Source organism: Enhydra lutris, unplaced genomic scaffold (assembly GCF_002288905.1).
Source record: "Enhydra lutris kenyoni isolate GAN:26980312 unplaced genomic scaffold, ASM228890v2 scaffoldscaffold26, whole genome shotgun sequence".
Taxonomy (NCBI): Eukaryota; Metazoa; Chordata; class Mammalia; order Carnivora; family Mustelidae; genus Enhydra; species Enhydra lutris.
In genome coordinates, this window is record NW_019154110.1 from 11822458 (window position 1) to 11839467 (window position 17010).

Below are 17010 nucleotides of genomic sequence, written 5' to 3' on the forward strand. Positions count from 1 at the left end.
TTGGTTATGGCGGGCAGATCCTTTAATTGACCTGATGGGTAAAGTATTATGGTATTTCAAAGAAAGAAGCAAGCATTGTAGTCAGTCTGAAGAATTTTGGAGATATAGGTGTGGAGAGATGGGAATGAAAGAGAGCCAGGTAGAGACCATGAGTAAAAAAGGCACTAATGGTATATGAGCTAGAGTATAAGTTGAAAGAAGAGAGTGTCGACTAAATATTTAAAAAAAAAATTGAGCCGGTATCATGGAGGGTGTTACTTGCTTAGATGAAAGGTTGAGCTTTATGACAGTGGGGTGTCTTTGATAGTTTCTGAAAAAGGAATAAATGATTAGAGGTATTGTTTAGGAAGATTACTATGGCAAAGTAGATAGATTTTTAGGTTCGTAACCTTTGAGTGTGATACAATGAAATAGATCACAAATCCCCATGCCTGTATAGTCCCTAACTGTGGGCACTGCTCATTACACTCTATTTCTGAACATCTTGTTTTTCCTTCATCCACTCTGATTACTCCTTCAAAAATATTAATTGATGGTATACTATGTTCTAGGCACATGACGAGGTCATGAGAAATGAATGATACGTTGTTGTTAGTGGCTTGAACAAGATCGCAGTATATTGGAGATCTGAAAATAATGTTAATAAGCATAAAAATATTGTAATATTTTTGAACTGTCATTGTTTCCCAAGGTTCTGTCCTCTATTCTATTCTCTAGGTTAAGTTTTCCTTTTCTACTTTTTTATCAGCTTTTTCTGTCAATATGGTTGAATAGATAACACACAGATGCCCCCACCCACTGTCTTGTTCAATATTATCACTGTGTTTCCTAGACCAGGTAATGGTGTGTTATCTGTTATTATTGTATCAAGCAGAGTATTTTCACTGCTCTAAAAATCCTTTATGTTCTGCCTATTCATCCCTTCCTAACTTCTGGCAAGCACTGATCTTTTTACTGTCTCCATAAATTTGCCTTTTCCAGAATGTCATACAATTGGAACTTCATTCCATTTTAAGGCCAAATAATATTGTATGTGTATACCACAATTTGTTTATGCTTTCATCAGTTAAGGGATGTCTACGTTGTTTCTACTTTGTGGTTGTTATGAATAATGCTAATATGAATGTTCATGTATATGTTTTTCTGTGGACATATGCTTTCATGTCTCATGGATATACACCTAGGAATGGAATTACTGGGTCAGATGTAGTTCTGTGTCTAGCTTTTTGAAGAGCCATCAAACTATTTTCCACAGGGGCTGCACCGTTTGATATTCCCACCAGCATTGGACCAGGGTTCCACCCTACATCCTTGCCAATGCTTGCTCTTTTTCAGTTGTTTTTTTTTTTTTTTTCAGTTTTATTACAACCAACCTAGTGGGTGGGAAGTGGTATCTCATTGTGGTTTTGATTTGCATTTCCCTAATAACTAATGATGTTAAGCATCTTTTCATATGTTTGCCGGCCATATATCTGTCTTCTTTGGAGAAATGTCTAATTGTATCCTTTGTCCTTTTGTAAATATGGGTTGTTTGTCTTCTTTTTATTGAATAGTAAGAGTTCAGTATATTCTGGGTACTTGACTCTTATCTGATCTCTGATTTGCAATTATTGTCTCATATTTTTTAGGTTGTCTTTTCACATTCTTTTTAACTGATTCATCAGTTGCATATAGCACCCCGTGTTCATTACATTATGTGCCCTCCTTAATGCCCATCACCCAATTATCCCAATCCCCCACTCACCTCAGCCCCAGCAGCCCTCAGTTTGTTCCCTAGAGTAAAGAGTCCTTTTGGTTTACCTCTCTCTCTGTGTTTATCTTATTTTTCCTTTCCTGCCCCTGTGTTCTCTGTTTTGTTTCTTAAATTCCACAGATGAGTGAAATTAAATAGTATTTGTCTTTCTCTGACTGACTTATTTCACTTAGCATAACACACTCTAGTTCCATCTTGTCATTGCAAATGGCAAGATTTCATTCTTTTTGATGGCTGAGTAATATTCCATTGTATGTATATAGCTATATCTATATATATCTACCAAATCTTCTTTATCCATTCATTCATCAGTGGATATTTGGGCTCTTTCCATATTTTGGCATTTGTGTGGATATTGCTACTATAAACATTGGGGTGCATGTGCCCCTTCAAATCACTGTTTTTGTGTCCTTTGGATAAATACCTAGTAGTGCAGTTGTTGGGTCGTAGAGTAGTTCTATTTTTAACTTTTTGAGGAACCTCCTTACTGTTTTCCAGAGTGGCTGTACCAGTTTGCCTTGCCACCAACAGTGTAAGAGGGCTGCCTTTTCTCTGCATCCTCACCAACATTTGTTTCCTGACTTGTTAATTTTCGGCATTCTTACCGGTGTGAGGTGCCCTCTCATTGTGGTTTTGATTGGCATTTCCCTTATACCAAGTGATGTTGAGCATTTTTTTCATGTGTCTTTTAGCCATTTGTAAATCTTTGGAGAAATGTCTCTTCATGTCTTCTGCCCATTTCTTGACTGGATTCTTTGCTTTTTTGGGTGTTGAGTTTAATAACTTCTTTATAGATTTTAGATACTACCCCTTTATCTGATAAATCATTTACAAATATCTTCTCTCAGTTTTTTCACTTTCTTGATAATGTCCTTTTTTAAAAAAACATTTATTTGAGAGAGAAAGAAAGAGAGAGTGAGTGGGGGAAGGGCAGCGGGAGAGGGAGAAACAGACGCAGACACCACCCCGCTTCCCCCTCCCGCCTCCCTTCCACCTGCTGATCAGGAAACCAGAGGCAGCGCTTTATCCTAAGATCCTGAGTTCATGACTGAGCTGAAGGCAGATGCTTTAACCAGCTGAGCCACCCAGGTGCCCCTGATAATGTCCTTTGATGCCCAGATTTTTTAGTATTGAGTAAACCAATTTATGTATTTTTTTCTTTTGTTGCTTGTGCTTTTGGTATCATATAAGAATATTGCCAAATCCAAGGTCCTGCAGATTTATCTCTCTATTTCCTTCTAAGAGTTTTATAGTTTTAGATCTTATATTTAGGTCTTTAATCTATTTTGAGTTAATTTTTAGTTATGATATAAGATAGGGGTCCAACCTAATTCTTTTGCAGGTAGACTTTCAGTTTACCCAGAACCACTTCTTGAAGATACTGTCTTTTTCCTCCATTAAATAGATTTGGCACCTTTTTTGAAAACTAACTGATACTAGAATCAGAATTCTGTTGCATTGGTTTATATATCTGATGTTATATCAGTATCACAGTGTTTTGATTAAAATCTCTTTATTTTTAGTTTTGCAATTGGGAAATGTGAGTTTGCCAGGTTTGTTCTTTTTCAGTACTGGTGGCTATTTGGGGCCTCTTGCAATTCAATTTGCTTTTAGGTTTGCTTTTCATTTCTGCAAAAAGGGGCAGAAATTGGAATTTTGATAGATATTGCATTGCTCTTGTTAATGAAACTGCTTTCTTAATCTCTTTTGGATTGATAATTGCTGTTTTATATGTGTTGATCTTGGACCTTGCAACATTCTGGAATTTATCATTTCTAGTATTATTTTGTGGATTCTTTGAGATTTTTTTATATATTGGATCATGTTGTCTGTGAATAGAGTGAGTTAGTAAATCTTTTTATCCAACTTAGAAGATTTTTAATATTTTTTTCTTGCCTAATTGCTTTTGCTAGATTTTTCAACACAATGTTGAATAGCAGTACTGAAAGTGGACATCCTTTTCTTCTTCCTGACCTTAGGGGGAAAACATTCAGTCTTTTACCATTGAGTATAACATTAGCTGTGAGTGTTTTATAAATGCCCTTTATCATATTTGGAAATTTTCTTTAATTCCTAATTTCTTACATTTTTTTTTTATCATGAAAGGATGTTGAATTTTGGGAAATGCTTTTTCTCTATCAGTTCAGATAATCAAGAGTCTCCCCCCACCCCCACCGCATTCCATTAATGTGGTGCCGATTGTTCAGGAGTTTATTATTTAATTCCACATATTTGTGGCCTAGTGGTTATTTAAGAGGTTATTGTTTAATTCAACATATTTGTGAATTTCCGGTTTTCCTTCTGGTTTTGATTAGCAGTTTCATTCCATTTTGGTTAGAAAACTTGTTTTCATTGTTTTTGAATTTATTGAGACTTGTTATGTGGCTAACATATGGTGTATCCTGTAGAACGTTCCATGTGTACTTCATAAGAATGTGTATTCTGTTGTTGGGTGGAGTCTTCTATAAGTTGGTTACGTTTAGTTGACTTATAATGTTGCTCGTAAGCTGTGTTAATTTTTCTTCATTCTTTTTTAATTTTCCTCTGATGTGTTATTTCAGTTGTCTTATTTTCAAATTTGCACATTCTATCTTCTGCCTATTCTGATACTCAGATACAGTTCTGAAACTTTTAGTGTGTTTTCCATTTTAATTTTTGTACTTTTCAGTTCCATTATTTCTATGTGGTTCCTGTTTCATAATTCCTAGATTTTTACTGATTTTCTCAATTTGTTAGTTTATCCTCCTGTTTTCTTTTAGCTTTTTGAGTATGATATTTAAGTCGATTGATATAAATTCTTTGTATACTAAGTGCAATATCTGGGCTTCCTCAATGTTTCCGTCCATTTATTTCTATGAATAGGCCATCCTTTCATGGATTTTGTGTGCCTTGAAATTTTTTGTTAAACAGTGGGCATTTGAATATTGTAATCTGCTGCTCTGAACATCAGATTGTCCTCTTCCCTAGAGTATGCTGTTTTTGCCTGTATCCATCCATTGTTTAGTGGCTTTTCTAAACTCTTTGTAAAGCATATGTTTATTATCTTATGTGATTACTGAAACCTCTGTTATCTTGGCGGTCAGGCAGTGACCTGATGGAGATGTTCTTACATGACAGACACCAATAAGAAAAAAGAAATACTCTAACATTTGCAAATTGGTACTGAGCTGGGATGGTCCTTGAATCCATAGTGATGGCATCTGCAACACTGCCTTAGCCTTCATCTCCAGCTTGTTGCAGACTTAAAGGCCCAGCCAGAGATGCAAGTTGTGTCCTTGCAGTTCTTTTTTGAGCAAACATCCAGCTCTGGGCATGTATATTATATTCTTGATTACCCAGTTCAGTGTACACACCCACACCCACACACATGGTTTTTCTTTCTCTTTCATTTAATTTTAATTTTAATTTAATTTAATTTTGTTATTTTTAATTTAAAATTTTTTTAGTTAACATACAGTACAGTATTGGTTTCTAGAGTTTTCTTTCTTTAAGAAGTTATTTTATTTAAATTCTGGTATAGTTAACATACAATGTTATATTAGTTTCAGGTATAAAATGCAGTGATTCAACATGATTTTCATTTAAAGGAATTGGCTTACATGATTGTGGAGGCCCAAAGGTAAGAAATAGCATAGGGTGGCAGGCTGGATACTATCAGGTGGGGATAGATGCTATAGTCTTAAGGCAGAATTTCTTCAATAATATGTATTTCCATAAATTGAATCTGTATGTTCAGTTCTTTTTATCTGCTATTTTCCATTTCATCCCTTTTATTCATTTCCTTTCATTCTAGAAATGTTTTGGAGGTTTATCCTATGCTTCACAGATGCAATTTTCTGAACAAAAGTTGGATATCATTAAAATTAAATACGTCTTCCAAAACACTGTCAATAGAATGAGAATATGAAACACAGATTGGGAGAAAACACTTGGAAAATACACATCTAACAAAGGGCAGGTATCTAAATATATAGAGATCTCTCAAAATCCAACAATAAGTAAATGAAAAACCTGATTAAAAATTGGGCAAAAGACCTCACCTCACCTCCAATGTATAGATGTCAAATGAGCATATGAAAATATGCTCCATATCTTATAAATCATCAGGGACATTCAAATTGAAACAGTTATGAGATACTACTACACACCTGTTAGAATGCCAAAATCCAGAAAACTGATAAAATCAAATGCTGGTAAGGCTGTAGAGCAATAGGAACTCTCATTCATTTCTGGTAGGAATGCAAAATAGTAAAACCACTTTGATAGACAGTTTGGCAATTTCATACAAAGCTAAACTCTTACCATATGATTAATGAAATTACCTTGCTTAGTATTTACCCAGAGGTGTAGAAAATTTATATTTGCACAAAAAAGTGCACACAAGTGTTTATATTAGTTTTATTTATAATTACAAGAACATGGAACCATCAAGATATCCTTCAGTAGATGAATGGGTAAAGAAACTGTGGTACATCTGAGTAATGGAATGTCGATCAGGACTAAAATGAGCTATTAAGCCATAAAAAGAAGTGGAGGAAAGTTAAATGCATATTGCTAAGTGAAAGAAGTTAGTCTGAAAAGACACATCCTCTGTGATTTCAATTCTACTCTGGTAAAGGCAAAACTGTGGAGATAGAAAAAAGATCAGTGTTTGCTAGGGTAATTGAAGGAGGGGTGAATAGGCAAAGCATACAGGAATTTTAGGGTAATGAGTTTATTCTTTATGATACTATAATGTTGGATATATGTCATTATAAATTTGTCCAAATCTATAGAATGTATAATACCAAGAGTGAACACTTATGTAAGCTATGGACTTGGGTGATTGAACCTATAATGATTGGGTCATTATAGGTTCATCAGTTATAGCAAACATTCCATTCTGATCGGGGATGTTGATAAAGGGTATTCTATGCATGAATGGTAGGAGGAGTGTGTGGAAAATCTCTGTATCTTCTCAATTTTGCTGTGAAGCAAAAACTCTAAAAATAAAAAAATTAATAAATATATTTATATTAATGTTTTTTAATATGAGAAGTATTACAGAGAAGGTATACTGAAGTAGGCAAGGTATTTAGATGGAAATGTTTAGTATTTTATTGTTTATCTTTTATATTTATAATATTTAAATATTTTTCTTTTAAGAAATCTATTTTGTTTTATAGTTCCTTTTTTTAAAAAAAGATTCTATTTAATTATTTGAGAGAGAGAGAGAGAGAGTGAGAGTGAGTGTGAGAGGGGAGAAGGTCAGAGGGAGAAGCAGACTCCTTATGGAGCTGGGAGCCCAATGATGGACTCGATCCTGGGACTCTGGGATCATGACCTGAGCTGAAGGCAGTTGCTTAACCAACTGAGCCACCCAAGTGCCCAGTTCCTTAATTCTTAATTTAACCATTGTATTTTCAATAATGGAAAGTTTTTAAAAAATTTGCCCTTTAAATAGTTCTCATCAGCACTCCTCACTGAAATGAATGAACTGTGTAAATACCGTACCATTGGCTGTGGGAGGAGTTTTCCCTCTGTAAGAAAAGCTTAATAATATCCCTTATGGGTATAGGTCATGGGTACAATAGGTAACAGATTATTCTGATACAAAATTTTTCAGCTTACATTCTTGGTTACTCACCATAAAACAAGCTAGTTGGAGAGCAAGCTAGTAAAGAGAAGGTCAGTTAAGGATGATTCGTGTTCAGTTCTATTTATATTTGTATTTGTCATGAAAAGTACAACATAACTTTAGGCTATGCGTGTTGATATCTATGTATTGGAAAGACAGAGATGCTGGGGCCACAAGTTAGACTTCCTGAGCCAACCATTTAGTAATAAAAATTGTATCATTCCTGATTTCTTTCCAGTCTCTGCTGTTTGCTTCCAATATATTCAGTTACATTTTAAATTTGGCTCTCAACAATTCTATATGGAACTTCTTCCCCTTAATTAATTAGGCTTATTGTAAAGTTAAGTGATAGCTTTATGTTTAAAATGTCAAACACAAACCTGTAAAAATGTTAACCCATTTGAGTTCTAGAGGTCTAACGAAGACTCATTCTCTATACAACTTTCTTGTGGCACTTTCTGGCGTGTATTAGAGTGCAAAGTAAAAGCTTATTTCATGTCTGTATGTTTTAGTTTTAGTATAACATGCATTCTTTCTGTTATGGGGCGTGCATACTAGTGATGTTATGGAAAGCTTTCTCATCAGCCTATCCATGAGGAAAATTAAGATTGTCTTGCTGTGTTCCAGGGAAATAGTCAAGGCTTTTAAAAAGAGAGAAAAAGAGAGAATAAAAGGATATGTCAGGCATGTACATAACTGTGCTATTGGCAGATAACATGACTCCTTTATGAATGTGTGACTTTCTGAAAACTCTTGTTTTAAAATAATTTTTTCTGTTAGTCATTGAATAAGAGTTTTTTTCCATATATAAATAGATTTTTTCAATTCTTCCAAGCCTTGTTTGGTCAACTCTAAACTGAGCCTTCATAGCATTTGTTTTGTCCACTTCTGTTGAAGGTTTTCTGCAGAAAGAATCTCAGTTGTGACATTGTATGGATGCCAGTGAAATGATCAGAATTCAAGTTTCTAGTGTACTGTGCTATAATGAGCTGCTAATTGAAGGTGACAAGCTGTTTTTTTCTTCCCGGTTGGTCTGGCAAAATGTTAGATTTCATTCATTATTAACTCATTGCTTCTCAGCAGAGGACTGGATTAATTAGTTGGGAACATTAGGAAAAAAATTTTTGCCTTGTGTCAGTGTTAGAGATAGAAGTTCAGGTTTTATTTGGTTCTTCCCCTCCTCCAGTTTGGCCAGTTGTCTACAGTTGTGTAAGGACTCTCCATAATCAAGACACAGCAGTGTTTCTAGCATCCCATACATTTTTCATGGCATTTCCCTCTTTCCCTGCCCCTTGGCAACCACTGATTACTTCCTATGATTATAGTTTTACCTTTCTGCCTTTTCATGGAAAGGGACTCATGCAGTGCGTAGACTCTGTTTCTGGCTTTTTTCTACTTCATAATGGTTTTGAGATTCATTTATGTTGTTGTATGGATAACTCGTTCTTTAAAATTGCTGAATAATATTCCATTGCTTCAGTATATCACAATATGTTTATCCATTCACCTATTGATCTACATTATTGTTTTGTTATTATGAATAACAAATTACCTAGACGTGACATATGGTAAGGGTATGTTTAATGTATAAAAGCTGCTAAACTATTTTTCAGAGTGACTATGCCGTTTTGCACTCCCAACAGCAATATATGACATTTTAATTACTTTGTATTCTTGTATTACCAGCCTTTTAAATTTTAGCCATTCTAGTGAGTGTAGTGGTATCCTTTAGTGGTTTAGTGGTTTTAATTTGCATTTCATTGTTCAGCACCTTTTCAAGCACTTAGTTGATGTCTCTTTATTTTCCTTGGTAAAGTGTCTTTTAAAATATTATGGCCTTTAAAATGTGTTGTATGTATCATTATTATTGAATGATAAGAGTTCTTTTTATGTTCTGGACAAACCCTTTGTCAGATACATCTTTTGAAAATATTTTCTCACAATATGGGACTTGCTTGTTCATTTTTAAATATAAAAGTTGATAATTTTGATAATTTTGGGTTATCAGTTATGTCTGTAACTCATGCTTTTTCTTGTTTAAGAAATAGATTTTATCTAAATTTTGTTCTAGAAGCTATTTGGTTCTTATGTTTGGTCCTTATGTTCTTAGACTGTGATCCATTTTTGAGTTAATTTTTGTATGTAAGTTAGGGGAAAATTTAATTCCTTCCATGCAAATATCGAATTTTTAAAGGCGACATTTGTTCAAAAACTGTTCTTTTCATCGCTTAATTATACGGTATCTTTGGTGGAAATCATTTGGCCATATGTGTGAGTTTATTTATGGCTCTCTATTTTGTTCCCTTGACCTGTATTTCTTTGCTCAGACCAGTATTATAATACCTATTTTTCCCTTAAATTGAGATATAATTGCCCTGTGACATTGTATGAGCTTCAGGTATATGATATAATGATTTGATATTTGTATATATTGCAAAATGGTCACCACAGTAAGTCTAGTTAACATTTGTCACCACACAGTAACCATTTTTTTTCTTTTGGTGAGAACTTTTAAGATCTACTCTCTTAACAACTTTTAAATATATAATAAAGAATTGTTAACTCTAGTTACCATGCTGTATATTACATCTGCAGGACTTGTTAATCTTATAATTGGATGTTTGTTCCTTTTGACTATCTTCTCCCATTTTGCATACCCTTACCTCTGGCAACTCCTAGTTTGTTCTCTATATTGATGAGTTCAGGTTTTTTGTTTTTTATAATTCCACATATTAGTGAGTTCATACAGTATTTGTCTTTGTCTGACTTGTTTCATTCAGCGTAATGACCTGAAGGTCTATCCATGTTACAAATGGCAAGATTTCCTTTTTTTTTTTTTTTTAAATAAAATGCCTGAACAATACTCCATTGCATATCTATATCTGCATCTAACACATTTTCTCCATCCATTTATCCATTGATGGACACAGGTTGCTTCCATGTCTTGGCTGTTGCAAATAGTGCTGCTATGAACATGGCAGTGCATAGTGTATCTTTTTGAGTGAATCTTTTTTTTTTTTTTCCATCAAATACCCAGTGGTGGAATTGCTGGGTCATATGATAGTTATGATAGTTCTGTTTTTCCTTTTTTTTTTTTTTTTTCAAGTTTTTATTTAGTAGGATATCTAAACATTTTTATTTAAATGATTGATAGAATTTACAAATGAAGCCATTTTTGAGGATTTCACTGTGAGAAGTTTTAACTTATGAGTTCAGTTTCTTTTATAGATATTGGGATATTTAAATTATTTGTTTCTTTATAGATTGGTTTAGATTGGTTACAGAAAACGAGGTTTTAGTTCATAGATTCTTTTTCTTTTACTTACTCCAGTTTCATTTCATTTCATATTGTACTACTAGTTCCCTCATTGAACTTTTATTGGATTTAACTTGCTGTTCTTTTCCTACTTTGTTAAGATGGAAACATCAATCTCTTCATCTGTTCTAGTGTCAGGAACTCAGTGTCTTAATTACTATACCTTTCCAGTTAAGTCTGATCATGTGGAATGCATATTTTATTTATTTATTTTTTAAAATATATTTATTTATTTATTTGTTTGACACACAGATTGAGAGATCACAAGTAGGCAGAGAGGCAGGCAGAGACAGAGGGGGAAGCAGGCTCCCTGCCAAGCACAGACCCGATGCGGGGCTGGATCCCAGGACCCTGAGATCATGACCTGAGCCAAAGGCAGAGGCCTAATCCATTGAACCACCTAAGCACCCCTGGATTGCATATTTATATACATTTTATTTTTTAAGATTTTATTTATTTATTTGACAGACAGAGATCACAAGTAGGCAGAGAGGCAGGCAGAGAGAGAGAGGTGGAAGCAAGCTCCCCACTGAGCAGAGAGCCCAATGCAGGGCTTGATCCTAGGACCCTGGGATCATGACCTGAGTCAAAGGCAGAGGCTTTAACCCAGTGAGCCACCCAGGTGCCCCTATATACATTTTAGAATGAGGTCTCATTCTGGTCAATTTTTTATTAGGGTAGAACTGTATCAGTTTAGAAAGTCTGTCAGCCTGTGTTATGTGTACTTCAGTTTATTTTGCTTTGTTTTGTTTTGTTTCTTTTTGTGTAAATATGTCAAAATCTAAGATTTATTCCAAGGTATTCAGTATATTCATATATTCAACATACATATTTTTAAATTTCATCTTATAATGGTTTGTGCTTAATTTATAAAGATACAGCGCTGTTGTATTAGTGACTTGGGTAAATTGATATATCAGTTAACAATCCACATTAATGATGCATATATTAATGGTTCATCTTTATTGTGAGGTTGTCTTTTTTTTTTTAAAGATTTTATTTCAGAGAGAGAGAGAGAGAAGTGCAGTGGGGGTGTGGGGCAGAGTTTAGAAGCAGACTCCCTGCTGAGTAGTGAGCTGGATTCAGGGCTCAATCTCAGGACCCTGGGATCATGACCTGAGCCGAAGGCAAACGCTTAATGTACTGAGCCACCCAACCACCCCTATTGTGGGGTTGTCTTTATGTATATTTTGACGTACAGATTTGTATTACTGGGTTTTATACTTATACAGTCAAGTTCTTGGCAAATAATGACAGCTTTATTTCTTCTGAATAGTAATTTATTTTCTTCCCTTATGCACAGGACTTTACATACTATGTTGAGTAGATGTGGTTTGATAATGAATATTCTTTTCTAGTTTCTGATTTTAGGGTGAAGATTTTCAGTGTTTTACCATTATATATGGTTGATAGTTTTTATTAGTTTTAAGGTTGCTATAATTTATCAGATTAATGAAATATTTCTTATCATGAATAAGTTTTTAAGTTTATCAAATACATATCTACATTTATTAAGATAATCTTATGATTTTTTCTTTTCTATAGTAATAATTTGGTGAGTTTCATTTTCTTTTTCCCAAATTTTATATTTCTGAAATGAGTTAATTGGGATATATTATGATTTTTTTAGTAGTTCAAATCAATTTCCTTACATTATATTAATTAGGGGTTTAACAATCATGTTAATAAAAAAAATGTAGAGTTTTTAATTGATCATCCATGTATTTGATTTCAGATTTATCCATTAATGTTCTTTTTTTTTAAATTATTTCTTAATTGATTTTTTTGTTGTTGTTGTTATGTTCAGTTGGCCACTGTGTTAGTACACAATGAATCATTGAAAATGTAGAGTTTACTGGCCCTGCCAATTTTAAAAAAATAATGGCTTTTTTTTTTTTTTTTTTAAGCACAAGTCCACCTTACTGTTGTGTAGATCTATATTCACTTCGTACTGGGGAGATGGTCAAGTCTATTCAGTTTAAAACACCTATCTATGATCTCCATTGCAACAAACGGTAAGCATTTCTTTATGTGTTTTTCAAAGTAAGGTACCTCTCGGGCAGGTAGAGCTCTACTAGTATCATTTGCCATCTATGATTTTGAAGTCACAAATACCTTCTGAATTCTGCCAAATGGAGTAGCTGTTAAGATTTCTGAGTTAATGTTATCAAACTTCCAGTCTTGACCCATTAGTGAATTAAGTTTAGTGAGTCATAACTAGCATTTAAAAACTGAAATGGAAAAGAATAAAAAGTATCTGAGCAAATGTACAAAGATTAAGTATTGCTTTGAGGAACTTTTTTTACATGCATAACATAACGTTAATGGATAGAATGTATGTGGATCTGTGGTTTATGATACGCAGTATAACTTTCCTGTTAACATTCATCAAAACAAAGCATATTCTGAACAATAAAATGGCTTTTAAATATTGTTATTTCTTTATATTTCTCAGTAGAGCTAAAACATGGACTAGGCAGGTTTTCCTTCTTTCATCTCTAGGAAAATACTCAGATCTGGGTTGAACCTGTCCTAATGACAGTGAAGAATTAGTTTATAGCCACTGAACATTAGGGAAGATAGGGGCTTTAAGAATCTCTGTTACTCAGTACTTCCTTTTACATTTGAGAAAACTGCAGCCCTGCAATAGTAAATATCTTGATCGAGGTCACGGATGGAAACTGTAAATCTTACATCTCATAAAAAAGCAAATACATGGAATGTGGAAAACACAATAATTTATGCTGTGTCAATATAAAATAAATTTTATAATAAAAGACTCTCAGGTTAGATTTTAAAGGGATTCGAAGAATGACTCAGAAAGGTTGGCTGTAAAAAGAAGGTAAAGACATACCTGACAAATATAAACTAAAAGAACATGTGGGTTTGATACTAATGATAGAAGTATTTGAATTCAAGCAGAAAAATGAAATAGGACAAAGAAAAGCTGTTCAGTGATAGGGTGCCATTTATAGTGGAGATCTAATTATTATGCATATTTATACTTCAAACTCAAAATTATAGGAAACAGAAATATTATTGCTGGGATAATGTAATTATCCAATGACACATCAAATTATTCAAAATCAGCATTATTGAGTGGGTGGATCCAGTGGGTAACATATTTAACCTGGGGAAAATATAATGAAAGTTCTTCTTCAAGTGTCTTTGTGTTCTCACAAAATAGATTATGTACATATTTAGTCAAACAGAAACTTAAACACACTTTGGAAAGGGAGATTAAGTACAAATAAGATTTTTAGGTCACAATTTACCTATATTACAAATATACTAGAAAACAGAAAAACACAGTGCAGTCAAATTTTTAAAAAAGTATTTCTTGCATTATTTTTTTGAACTGTTACAGTAAATCTGTACTTATTCCAAATACTTTGTTTCTGGATGATGCAGTTAGGTCAACTTTTCTTAAAACAGATATTTTTGTGTTTATTACTTTTAATTTTAACTGTGAAATAATGAGCACATTTAATATTTCAACATATATAAATTACCATAAAAATTGATGCAGTTAATCTTTTCATGGTCATCTGTGTGCTCATCATAGGTGATTAATGATGGTGAAACTTCTCAGTAGGAGTAAAAGCAGATAAAAGTGATTTATGAATATAAGATGTCATTAATGAAAAGTGATTACAAAATTCTCTGGAAATTTTTTTGATGTAGCAAAGGTTCATATTCGCCTTTTTTTTTAAAATGAAAAACCGTTGAAGATATATGTTCCAACAAAAACACCTGTTGATTTGGACACATTCTGTAATTTTAAAAAATTAATTTTCCATTTAGAAGTTACATGAGTTCAAATGTGGTAAAGCTTAGAGGAAAAGTTATCATGTGGATGTCGGGATACTGCTTAGATTTTGCTCTATAAAATGTCAAATCTGATTCTCCCTGGTTAATTCTGCATTTGGTTTTGCAAATTAGCGATATGACACAGTCTTTTAGATTTAGGAACATTCATAATAAATTAATCCGTCCTTATGGAAATGATTTTGTATGTTACTATATTATGGGGAGGGGCTGCTTGATTATAAGAAAACCTTTTTATCTCTGTCTCTCTGCATTTTCTTTCTTTTGAGTTTGTCACCTTTTTCTTATGGATTCTCTAAGCCTTTTAACCTGGGTCTGATGATTGGTTGGTTTCTTATGTTAAGTGCCATGACAGAATCATTTATTATGTGTTGTCAGCTGTGTTAAGGATTTTGTTCCCCATTAGAAAATGAATAAGATTAATAAAGCATGCATGTTAAAGACAACATTTTCTTTTTTTCCCCACTCATCATTCATCTGTTACTCAGATTTACTTCCCCCAAATTTGGAAAAATACCCTGAGCATGTTAAATATTTAACAATTATAATCTTTTATTTGATTATTAAAATAACTTTGCAGGTTGGATCTTTATATTAATGTTATGCAAAGAAAAGTACTCAAAAACATAATTTATAAAGTAACCTCATCTGGGATGTATTTTAGGAATTTTGGTTATAAAATACTTTCTAACTCTTATTTTTCTAATTTTTTTTTTTTTTAACAAATCTTGGGTTCTGGGAGAAATATAGTTCATAGAGATTCTGATTAAATTTTAATATATTGAGTCAATCAGAAATGACTCATTTATACTGAATAACAGTTGTCTGAGCTTGGTTTCTTTCTTTCTTTCGCTCTTGCGTTGGGAAATTCAGCAATCATTTTAAGTGACAGGTTACATAAATCCATTTTATGTTTAATTCCATGACTTTGAGCCCGCACTGGAAAAACACTTTTAGTAAATAGCCAGCAGTTTATTGATTTCATATATTCCTAATGAAGATAGATTTATTTGATTTATAATGAATGAAAATAAAGTTTTATTTAGAGGAAAATAATGTTTTGAGCTGTAGTTTCTTCTGTGACTTTTCTTCTTCTAATCATGTCTTTCTTGATTACAGTAAGGATTTTGTGGTTCTCTTTTTACATTTTAAGAGGCTGATGTTTCTTGACTAAATTGCATTGGTGGATACTTCTTTAAATCTAACGATTTAACTTATTTATGATTTAATTTACCGAATTTCACGTTCTCATTTTTTGTTGTTTTTTTCCCTCCCCCTCTAATTTTAGGATCCTCGTTGTAGTCTTGCAGGAGAAAATTGCTGCCTTTGATAGCTGTACTTTCACAAAAAAATTTTTTGTCACAAGTATGTATCAACTTGGTTTATTTCTTATAATATGCTTTTGAGTTTATGCTATTTGATGGACTCAGCAAACTTATTGTAAATGTTACATTAGTATTTTGTGGTTAGTTTTAGTTGTTTTGATATTCCTGTGTTTCTGTGGATCTCTTACTACTCTCATTTTATGGTATGTATTTACAACCCACAACACAATTTTTTCCTCTTAGTGAGCAAGTCTTGTACTATGTTGCCTCAGTTTCTCCTTACATATTCTCCTTGAGTAATTGTGATTAATTTAAGTTCATGTAGCCATGCCATACTTTTGAAGCTGTTGTTAAATTATTTCCTTAACATAACATTCTTGAAGAGATAACTGGATTATCATATATGAGGGATCTGAAACTTAGAGAAATGTGCCAGTCTCTTTCTTTTTCTCCCTCCTTTTTTCTTCATCTCCCACAACTTCCAGTACTGTTTGAAAGTGCAGGAATCTGGAGCCACATACACATTCACTGACTGGCTGATTGATGTTTTTCTTGAAAGGAATTGGGTCATGCAGTTGTAGGGAGGGGCTGGGAAGTCCCAGGTCTCTGGGGCAGGCCAAGAGGTGAAGGAGATTCCAGCAGGAACAGAGTTCAAATAAAGTCTTGAGTTAGAATTTTCTTTTTTGTGCTCGCTTCGGGAGCACATATACTAGAATTTTTTTTTTTCACTACACACTAGTAAAACAGTAGTTTTCATTCTTGTATTTTAACTTCTTGAACTCTCCATCAAAGCTGTAAGCTGTTTTTTCCAGAGTCTGATTATGCACATGTTGTAGAGATAGTTTTGTTGGAACAGATTTTAGTTTTTTTATAACTAGGGAATCCAACTCATATTGCTGTTGCTTTTGAAATACCACAACTATTTACATACTTATTCATTAGGTGTTTACCTGATACCTACTATATATTAAGCCCAGGGTAGTAGACATATCTTTTCTGATTAGAGGTCATGTTCCTGAGATAACTGATACATTATCATTTATAGGTAATTGCATATATTATATAAGATATATAACACATAATACAATAATTCATTATAATGCATAGTTTATAATTTGGTAGATTAGGAAGAAGAATTATGAGAGTTTGTATTTCTTAGCTTGCAATAGTC

At 33.3% G+C, this 17010-nt stretch overlaps 1 protein-coding gene across 1 annotated transcript in view; it reads left to right on the forward strand.

Moving 5' to 3' along the window:
- The window catches only part of LOC111151262 (BCAS3, microtubule associated cell migration factor), a 578517-nt gene that overhangs the window by 118977 nt on the left and 442530 nt on the right, over nucleotides 1-17010 (forward strand). Inside the window, exons 7-8 of the mRNA XM_022509136.1 lie at nucleotides 12594-12701; nucleotides 15803-15879. Coding sequence (XP_022364844.1) covers nucleotides 12594-12701; nucleotides 15803-15879 — 185 coding nt within the window. The remainder of the gene's footprint in view (nucleotides 1-12593; nucleotides 12702-15802; nucleotides 15880-17010) is intronic.